Here is a 10,195-nt window from a genome sequence, read left to right as displayed (position 1 = left end):
GTAGACTATATGGGAACTCTGTACTATCTTCACAACTTTTCCTGTAAATCTAAAACTGCTACAGAAAATAAAGTTTAGGGGCGCCTGGGTGGCTCAATGAGTTGAACACCCAACTCTTGATTTCGGCTCAGGTCATGATGTCAGGGTCCTGAGATCGAGCCCTGTGTTGTCAGGCTCCATGCTGAGAGAGGAGTCTGAGATTCTTTCCTTCTGCCCCTCCCCCTGCTCACTCTCTCTCTCTCTCTCAAATAAATAAATAAATCTTTTTTTAAAAAAAAGTTTATTTTTTAAAAATGAGGAGGATGCCGCCAGTAAAATCTAGACTAAAAGAAACTCTACAAGACCAATGACCTGGTTTCCTCAATAAATGAATTACAAGGGGAAAAAAGAGATGGTGGCAGGATCTATACATAAAGAGATTGAGGAGACATATCAGTTGAAGCAATTGGGCTTTATTGGGATCCCAATTTGAAGAAACAAAGAAAAAGTAAGATGGGAAATGTGACTACTGACTGGATATTTGATAGATAGCAATTACTGATACATTTTTGAGTATGATAATACTAGTATGGCTTTAAGAAAAGATTCTTTATCTTTTAGAGATATGTGCTGAAATATTTATAAATTTATGATAAAAATAATGCAGTGAGGTGGTAGTGGGTGAGAATAGAAATAAAATAGGATTGGCTGTGAATTGATTATTTCTGAAACTGAGTGATGTTCCATAACAAGGGCTTATTATATTATTCTCTTTACTTTTATACAGTTGGATGTTTTCCATAGTAAAAAGTTAAAAATAAAGACATCTTTGACTTCTCCTGAAGTTAAAGGTTATCATTTACATTTGAATAAAGCTTTGCATTTCACAAAACCCTTTCACCGACAGGATCCCTTTTGGTCCAGGAGAGGGAGAAAAAGGTAAGCATCTTGGCTCACTTTTTAGGCAGAAAGAAGACTGTGACCAACCGTCTACCAGGAAATTTTAAATCATTCCACTTAATCCTCATAAAATTTTCCAGATGTTTCGAACATAGAGCCAAGGTCGGAAACCGCTGATTCTGAAGAGCGTACAGTGGGGGAGCGGGGAGGAGATGCCACAGGCTGAGAGCTGCCCACTGAGCCAGTTGGGGTTCATCCAAAAGGACTCACTGAAAGGGCTGGATGCTGGAATTATTATTTGGGGGCACTCACATATCTGGAATCAAATCCCGCAGCCTTAAAGAAGGTGGCATTCTGCAGAACGCAGGTCCAGCATTGAAAACCCCCTGCCGTGTTGTCTGGAGCTCCTCAGGTGCATCTGTGGATTGCAAGAACTTTATAGACACCTCCAGCTTCATGCCGGGACCTCCTCACCTGAATACGCCACAAGCACCCCAAATCCAACATACCCAGGATTGCACTCAGTGTTTCTCTGCCCCCATGCTCCCCCACATCTCCTGTATCCCTGGCTCTGTGAACGGCCCAGGCACCCATGCCAGAGACCCAGGAGTCCTCACAGACGCCCTCCACTCCTCCCCACCCAAGTCAGTCCTCAGTTCTCCTCGTTCCCTTGCATTGTCTCCACAGTGCCCTGACTTCATCTTTTCTCTCCCTGATCGCACCTAACTGCCTGCCTCCAGCCTCACCTCGTTCAAACTGGCCCTCCACACAGTTTCATGATAACAGCTGGAAGCCAGGCCCTGTCGCTACCTCTTCTGGGGCTGCCCCCGGCTACAGAACACAGCAGACAAACCCAATGGCTCAGATCTGAGCTTTGCCTTCTGTATGAGTGGTCTGTTACTGAATCGTATTGTGGAATGTAAACTTACTCTTTCAGTGTCCGTGAGTCAGGAATTAAGGAATGGCTTAGCTGGATGGTTCTGGCTTAGGGTTTCTTGTGATGTTTTAGTGGCGATGTCAGCAAGGGCTGCAGTCAAAGGAAGGCTTGATTAGGGCTGGAGAATTTGCTTCCCCGGCAGCTCAACTTGGTGCTGGCTTTTTGGCAGAAGCCTCAATTTTATGCCACATAGATCTCTCCATAAAGTTAAGTAACTGTATATATTTAAGGTGCACAAGGTGATGTTTTGATATACTTACACATTGTGAAATGACTACCACAATCAACTTACAGCGACCATTTTCATTTGTGTGTGTGCAGTAAGAACACTTAAGATCTACCCTCTCAGCAGATTTCAAGTGCACAGTAATACAGTATTCTAACACAGTCACCGTGCTGTGCATCAGATCTCCAGAAGTACTCATCCTGCGTAACCGTAACCTTTGACCAACGTCTGCCAACCCAACCCCTGGCAACCACCATTCTACTTCCTGCTTTTATGAGCTTTGACATTTTTAGATTCTGCATAGAAGTGAAGCATCTGACTTCTGCGTCTGGCTTATTTCACTTAGCATAATGTCCTCCAGGTTCACCCATGTAGAAAATGGTAGGATTTCCTTCCTTTTTAAGGCTGAATAATATTCCATTGTGTATATACATATCACATTTCCTTTACTCATTCAGCTGTCGACAGACATTGCGGCTGTTTCCATGGCCTGTTGGATGCTTACCATTCAAAATTGTGTGCCTAAATGCCAGGTAGCAGATGGGAAGTCAATACACGTTGAAGTAAAATCCAAAGAAGAATTCGGCCATATCCGCGGGTGAGGCGGTGTTGGTAGGCTCCACGCTCCTGCACCGCGCTGTCTGGAAACGTGCTGAAACCCAGCCTGACAGAGTTCACGGTTCACCATTTTGAAAAAGAGGATTCCTATTTTTTCTGAGAAACCACTAAATCATTTCATTAGAAGTAAACTTTCCCCCAAATTTATAAAAATCAATGCCAAAGAGAAGAAAGCCCGAGGACTTGATAAAAAGTGTTAAAAGAAGAAACAGAGCGGTGTCGGGTGTATCGGTTAGCTTATTGCCATAATAGCACAGCGTAATAAACACAGAATCCAAGGAGCCCACAGCAATGAACATTTGCTTCTGGCTCAAGAGTTTGCAGATCGCCTGGAGCAGGTCTGCTCTATTCCTCGTTGCCTGGGGTGACTCTGCAGGTCGGCTGGGGCCATTTTGCTCCCCATCTCTCATCCTCCCCCTGTGGTGCGCGGGCTAGCCGGGGAGGGCAGAGGCGCAAGACAACAAACTCTAGCGCACCTGCCAGTTTCTTGTCCCGCGCGATCACTCCGCCGAAACAAGTCTGTGGCCCAGAGTCAAGGGGGCGGGAAACCTACTCCCCTCGTGGGGGTGGGAAGACCCGTGAAGCTATAAGGGAACAGTCAGGGGTACACAAAGAGGGGAATTGGAACCAAAAGTTCAATCTTTCAGAGCAAGAAATAGTCACAATGTTTTAGAAAGAAAAAAAGTTCTAGCTCTTCGAAGACTGTCTCCCAGTCTAACCCTACAAGTCTACTTGGAAAATACTCCTCTTGAAGTGAAGATTCCAATTCTGCATAAATGCCAGTGACTTTGATATTCGTAATATATTATTTTATAATGCATATGTGTCGGACCAGATTTCTGATGTCCCGTCTGAAGTTAGGGAAGAACTGAGCTTCCCAAGGGCACTGGTGACGCTGCTTGCTTTGGAGTCACACGGGCAGGGTCAGGAAATGTGAAGGGTGTTGAGGCATCGTGAGGACTCAGAGCTGGCCTCAGAGCTCGCTCGCTTGCCTTTCCACAGCTGCCTTCTTCATGGCCCTATCAGCTTTTAGCCGACTGTCAGCTAATTTCTAGTCAAGGGTTGGCTGAAAATGGCTAAAAACGTTTACTTTTGGGGCGTGTTTGCGTGGTAGTAGTAGAATCTTGGAAGCCTAAGGAAGCCTTCAGAGATGAATCTCCAATGATGGGGTATCAGGCAGCCTGACAATCAGGCTAATGCATCCTCCTCCAAAGGTAAGAGCATCTTCCAGATTGAAAGCATTTCCATGCATTACGCTGAACCTCACTGCCAATTCCATGTGATGGAGCCTCTTACCTTATCTTACCTGCTCTTTACAGCAGTCTTCAGACATAGGCAGGAAAAGACAGAGAAAATGACTTGCCCTAGACCACACAGTAAATGGCAAGTGTGAGTCTAGAATACAAATCACCTCGTATTAAGTTGTGTTTTTTTCCTTATGCAGATTGTGGCAGAAGCATGAATTAATTAATTAACTGAGAGTGAGAGCAAGAGCGAGAGAGAGAGCAGGTGGGGGAGGGAGAGGGACAAGCAGACACTGCCCTGAGTGTGGAGCCCGACAATACGGGGCTTGATCCCACAACCCTGAGATCATGACCTGAGCTGAGCTGAAATCAAGAGTCAGAAGCTTAACCAACTGAGTCACCCAGGCGCACACTCTTTACTGTGTGTCCAAGGCTGCCTCCTCCCCTGTTCCCCACCCCCATACACACACCCCTTCTCTTTGCCTCATTTTTTCATTTTTTGCTTCTTTATCATCTCGGTGGCCTGACCTGATCTTCTGACACATTAGTTAGTGATCCCATCATCTTGAAAGAGGAGTGGGGTGTTTTCCCCCTGGAGCTACTATTTAATTTGTCAGCCTCCTTTATCCTGAGCCCACTGTGATGGCCGGACTTTATAACAGACCCAGAGCTTTCGCTCCAGCCTCAGCCCCAAATACATTAAATAATTAACTTCCATCACGCTCCTGTGTGTGCCTTATCTCCGCATCACCCAAAATAGCTGATGGCATTTCCTCTGCATAAATAGAAAGCAGAAAGGTCAATTGGTGGTTGTGAAATATACATATAATTTTACAAAGCGGCAAGCCAGCGGGGACCCTTTATTCTCTCATACCTGGGACGGTTTCATAACAGCACCTTCTGACTTCCTTAATCCCCCAGCTGGTTTCCACCCACCATCTTGCAGTTCACCCAGTGAACCACACTCTTGCAGCTCGGTTAGTGATTAATACCAGCCCTGGAGTCACCCCAAATCCAGACTGAGTCGGGCTGAAGGAGAAAGTACTTTCCCAATAGTAATAATAAAAAGCAATTGTTTTTCTAGTTACCTTCAATCTTGCCCCACCACCCTCACTCCAGTGAAGCAAACAGTGGTTTTCTCCTGTTAATCTGTTTGTTTGTTTGTTTGTTTGTTTGTTTGTTTCGTCAGTGTTTTTGGTAGTCCAGCCACAGAGCCTAAAGGGTAGAGGAACGGCCCCAACCACAGGTTCTTAAATCCAGGGTATTGTTCCCGGGCACACTCATCTGTTTGTGAAAGATGGCAGAGGTTTTTGAAATCCAGCTGTTTCTTATTCTGACCCAGCAACTCACACAGGTATTCTGTTCTAATGTTATGAAAACCATTGGCAAGAAGATTCAGCAACTTCTGTAATGTGCTACTATTGTCCCCCTCTTCCAGGTCTGTTTGAAATCTGTTTGGTCACAAAAAGGTACGGGAGCTTGAGGAGCCCTTCCTGGGGCTGACGTCTCTTCTCGGTCAGCATGATGGGAATGTCCTAGGCCCGGGGCAAACCTGATCTTCAGTGTTCTATCCTGGTAGTGGTCACAGGTTCTGGATTTGGGCTTGGACGACATGCTCAAGGTCAGAATTCTGCAGTCTCAGATTCCACCCCCAGGAAGGAGTGCATATTTGAGGCCCCTTTTTCCTGCTCCAGACACAGGGGCTGTGAGATCAGCAACATGACTATCGCCTGCCAGCCAGGGACACGTGTCTTCAGAGACTTTAGTGAGCTGAACCAGGCCCCCAGCAGAGCAGACCCAAGTACCGCTCCAAACACGGGAGGAGAGGCAACAGGCGGAAGGGTCTCAAACCGTGGTCTGAGGGTGGTTCTCCCCCCAGGAGCATCAGCATCACCTGGGAACTTGCAAGAAACGCGAAGCCTCCGTCTCCACCCAGACCTATTGAGTCCGAAGTGCTGGGGTTGGGCCCTGAATTGGTTTGAACAAGCCATCCCCATGATCCTGATGCTCAGACGTGAGGAACACTAGTCTAAGAGGCACGGCATCGTGCCGGGGCACTGCTCCGGACATAATGGGTGGGTAAGGCAACGGGCCTTACCATCCGCGTCCTCCATGGTCAGCGGAGGGCAGGACGCTGGCCACTATACAATGCGTGCATCAGATTCTCTAGGTCGTTTTCTAACAGAAGATATGCTTTGGCCCCATGCCTCCCCAGAGAAAGGAGGGGGGTGAGGCTGGGTCTTGACAAAGCTTCTCTCCTTGACGGAACTTTGGACAGGCTCCTCTGAGCGCTCTTTCAGCTGGGCCTCCACCTGGGCCCTGTCTCCAACCGGGCCAAGTCCGGTTCAGCCAGAATCCGTGAAGTCCTTTAGTGAGAACCCCCCACCCTTGCTATCGGGTCACCCTGGCCTGTCTCCAGCAAGAGTCCTGTGAAGTCGGTTTGGCAGCAATCTTCCTTACCCTAGATGTCTTCTCTTTGTAACTTTACAGCCCTCGAGCCGAGCTGTGCCCCGTCCCACGCCAGAGTATAAATCTCCAGCTTTCCGTGCTCTATTTGGCATTGAGCCCTGTCTCGCTCCCCTATTTTAATCACCCTGACTAAAGTCTTCCCTACTGTTTTCACACGTGTCAGGATAATTCTTTAACAGTATGTGCAAACGTGTGTATGTTTAAGAAGCTTCTCGAGCAAGTCTAATGTAGCTTCTTGGTTGAAAACCCACATGCAGAGTGGTTGAGAGCATGGGCGCTGGAATCAGACAGACCCGGGTGAGAGCTCAGCAGCTCTGGTTGCTAAGTAAACAAGCAGGTTAGCTCAAAGACGGGGGTAATCTCTTGTTCTCTCCCCCTCTCTCATCGGTGAAAAGATCCAATGACAGAAGGCCCTTAAGGTTGTGTACTGACCCATATTAGGCACCAAATAAATCGAATGATAGCTGCTCTCGGCAATAATGATTACACGGATGCATTATATTCATCAACATACTTCTAGATAAGAAAAAGATAAAACAGGTGACTTATTTTGTAACCATGTAAAATATATTTATTAAGAATAAAAGTCTTCAATACTTCACGAATAAGCTTGAAGAATTAATCACAAAAGAGAATTGCTTTTTGGATTTTTAGTCCAGGTCCTTGTGTATATATGCAGATCTTGCTTGTTGGGGGAAGGGCAAAAGGGGACCCAAAACAGGTCACCCGAGACAAACATTCGTGGCTCTTGGTCAGCAGCTCAGTGTGTCCATGAGGCCAGTGTTCAGCGACCTTCGGGAGCAGGCTGGCCATAGAGCACAGGGACTGAAGGCAGGCACTGAGCCTGTCCTCCAAGTGGAAATGGTCAAGGGTAGATGGATTCTTCCAGGCCATTGCAGAGGTGGTCTAACTCCGTGGAAGCGCCGAGGGCACACTCGAGGGAATGCTTTTCAGGAAGCCACACGTGGTCCACAAGCTTTCCTCAGAGGATAGACCAAACACTGACTGGCCCAGGACTCAGAGTAGAGGCAGACAGGCTTACTACTCTCTAAGGACTCACTCTTCTTGACAAGGAATTGAAAGCCCCAGCACTGTACCCATTTCCCATAATAAAATCCAGCTTATGTGTTGAATGAGTTTGTCCCCTTGAACTTACTTGTTTTTGATAGTTGATGGTGAGGGTTCTGGAGTGTGGTCCCTTTACCCACTGTGATCAGCAACTGTTCCTCAAAATACAGGAGCTGGTCAACTTCAAAACAGTCACTGGCACGAGGCACCACCTTCTCTAGAGCTGCCCGGATCTCGGCTTCGCCAGCCTTCTGGCGCCTCGCTCTCTTGAGGTAGTTGTAGACCTTCTCAAATACTTCTGCTCCCAGCTTCTGCATGGCTGACCTGCCACACAAGTTAGGAGAGATAAAGAGTTTTACACATTCAAGTCATCTGCAAGAAATGTCTTTTTAAATCATTAATTACACAAACGTACCTTTGAGATTTGGGGGAAAAAGAAAAAAATAAGATGCGATGGCTCTACCTTGAACACTCAACAACAACATTCAACAAATACTTGCTGCGTGTCTGTTCTGCGCCAGGGGCCTTCTAGGAACTGTGAGCATAGCATTAAACAAGTTCGGTCGATTCCCGCCTTCATAGAACTTACCTTCTCGGGCAGAGAATAAACAGATAACTTAAAAAATACATAGACAATAAAATGTCAGGCAGCACTATGTGCAACGAAGAACAAAAAACAGGGAGAGAGACAGAGACATGTGAGGGGCTGGCCACTCCCTTGAGAGGTGGTGTCCTCTGAGCAGAGGGAAGTGAGGCCAACACTAGGGGAAGAAAACCGGGGTCCTGAGGCTAAAACACCTTGGAGAAATATCGAGAAGGCTAGTGTGGCCGGAGTTGAGAGAACAAGGCGGAAGGGGAGAATGGGATTTGGAGTCAGAAATAATATGAATGAGAACAATAAAATAATAAGCCAGCTCCCACCCAGGCCAACACTGGTGTTTCGGTGCTCACCTCCAGCAGCCACAGCCTGTGCGGCGTCAGAATCAATCACAATGGCCATACCCACTGTGTTTACTGTGCCTGTATTTTCCTCTACTTCCAGCTAGGGTCACAAACGAAAGGCCTACGCGTAAAACTAGGCCCAGGGCATGTTTTGTTTGATCAGCACTATTCTTTACTTTTTTTCTTTTTTTGATTGATTGATTTTAGAGAGGGGGGTGCTGAGGAAGAGGGAGAGAGAACCTTAAGCAGACTCCCTGCTGAGCCCAGAGCCTGATGCGGGGCTCGATCCCACAAATCCCACGATCACAATCTAGCCAAAACTAAGAGCCAGACGCTTCACTGACTGTGCCACCCAGACGCCCCAGCGCTTTACTTTTTGAGCATTTTAATGTGGAAGTCTAGGCACGGCCGCACTCCCCCCCCTGCATTTCTTTACCGCCCCCTGTCCACCTTCCTCACAGCATTTTAGAGCAGGCTGCTTCTCGGATTTCACCTGCCCGCCGGCCTCAAGGGCATTCGAGTTTTGTGAATTTCGTTCTCCAGTTCAAAACTGTCATTTTTAATGCTGCATACTGTTCCGCTGAATTTATGTGCCAACATTTACCGAGTCATGCTTCCAGGTAACATTTAGCGTTTTTCACTGTAACACTGAGCCAATGTCCTCAGGAACACAGCTTTTTCATCCAGGAGAATATTTTCTGGCATCAAATTTCTATGAGCAAGGTGAATTACATGAGTGTGTTCCCTTTGTGAAAACTCAAATGTGCATTTGTGATTTCTGCACTTTTCTGTATATATGTTGAGTGGGATTAAAAGGTTTTAAAAAGTGGTGAGAATGGAATTATTGGGTCAAAATGCATAAATATTTTTAGGACTTTAACCTTAAGAAATGCTTCTTTACTCTTCATTTTAGTGGATTTGGTGAAAAGAAAAATCAGGGTTTTTTTCAGAATTTTTAAAGCATTACTGCTAGACGATGCTGATGGCAACGCTGATAAGAACACTGAAGGCATTAATCACAGGCTAATTCACTTTATAAGCTTTTGTTGTTCAGTACTCTTCAACACCGCAAGCTCTAGAACACAAGCACCCAGGTTAGGTATTGTGGCAGACAAAAAGAAGAGGAAGTGATCTATCTTGCTCTAGTTTAGAGGCTAGAAATCCTAATGTAAAGATATATACACTTTACATTTTAACTCACTTTTTAATGGTACTTTAGAGCTTACAAAATCCTTTTACATTCGTTATCTCAAATGATCCTTGTGAATGAGGCAAGTCATTGGACATTTATCTCTATTTGATGATGAGAGTAAGTAGACTGACTTTCACAAACTCACGTAGCTAGTGGCTGTTGGAGCCTAAACCCAAACACAGGTCCTGGGCTGGGGAGCTCGGCAGCCCTTGGGCCCCAAGTCACCCAGCTTGAACAGATTTCCCACCTTCTGCCTGGAGGTTATCAGGACGGATCCCAGGACACGTCACATCCATAGTCACCCCTGTCACCCCCAGAAACCCAAGCTTTCCTTCTGCTGACATTTAGCAAACCCTGTCACTGCCCCCATTCATGGAGGACTTCACCAACCTTCATGCTCTCTTCTTCCCACACCCTACTCCTGTCACCATTCTCATGGCGTCCGTATTCTTGCTCTCTCTGACTTTGGACTGTCTCATATCCAATGATCATTTTCTTTACCCTCCTCAGTTACCCACGCCCATGATCATACCCTTGACCTCTTGGCACCAATAACCACACTTCCTCTTGAATCGATGTCAAGCCTTACACTCTACGGACACCCCTTTATACTCTCCCAC

The 10,195-nt window shown here is 46.4% G+C and overlaps 1 protein-coding gene across 7 annotated transcripts in view; it reads right to left on the bottom strand.

The window, feature by feature from the left end:
* Window positions 1-273: 273 nt before the first annotated feature.
* NEK11 (NIMA related kinase 11) overlaps window positions 274-10,195 on the bottom strand; it is a 245,937-nt gene continuing 236,015 nt past the window's right edge. For 2 of the 7 annotated variants that reach the window (XM_045791748.2, XM_045791747.2), the window contains exons 17-19: window positions 7,530-7,765; window positions 1,809-1,906; window positions 277-1,297 (exon numbers count right to left, since the gene is read on the bottom strand). In XM_045791748.2, the coding sequence (XP_045647704.2) occupies window positions 1,827-1,906; window positions 7,530-7,765 (316 nt within the window). In that variant the 3' untranslated portion in view covers window positions 277-1,297; window positions 1,809-1,826. Of the gene's footprint in view, window positions 1,298-1,808; window positions 1,907-4,353; window positions 7,766-10,195 lie in introns of those variants that run through there. The other 5 variants (XM_087870201.1, XM_087870199.1, XM_045791746.2 and 2 more) reach the window with 5 other exon arrangements.

This window comes from Ursus americanus, chromosome 20 (assembly GCF_024610735.1).
Source record: "Ursus americanus isolate L20-20 chromosome 20, mUrsAme1.1.p, whole genome shotgun sequence".
NCBI classification, from domain to species: Eukaryota; Metazoa; Chordata; class Mammalia; order Carnivora; family Ursidae; genus Ursus; species Ursus americanus.
The sequence above is the reverse complement of the archived record's forward strand: the minus strand, read 5'-3'. Positions and strand labels throughout refer to the sequence as shown.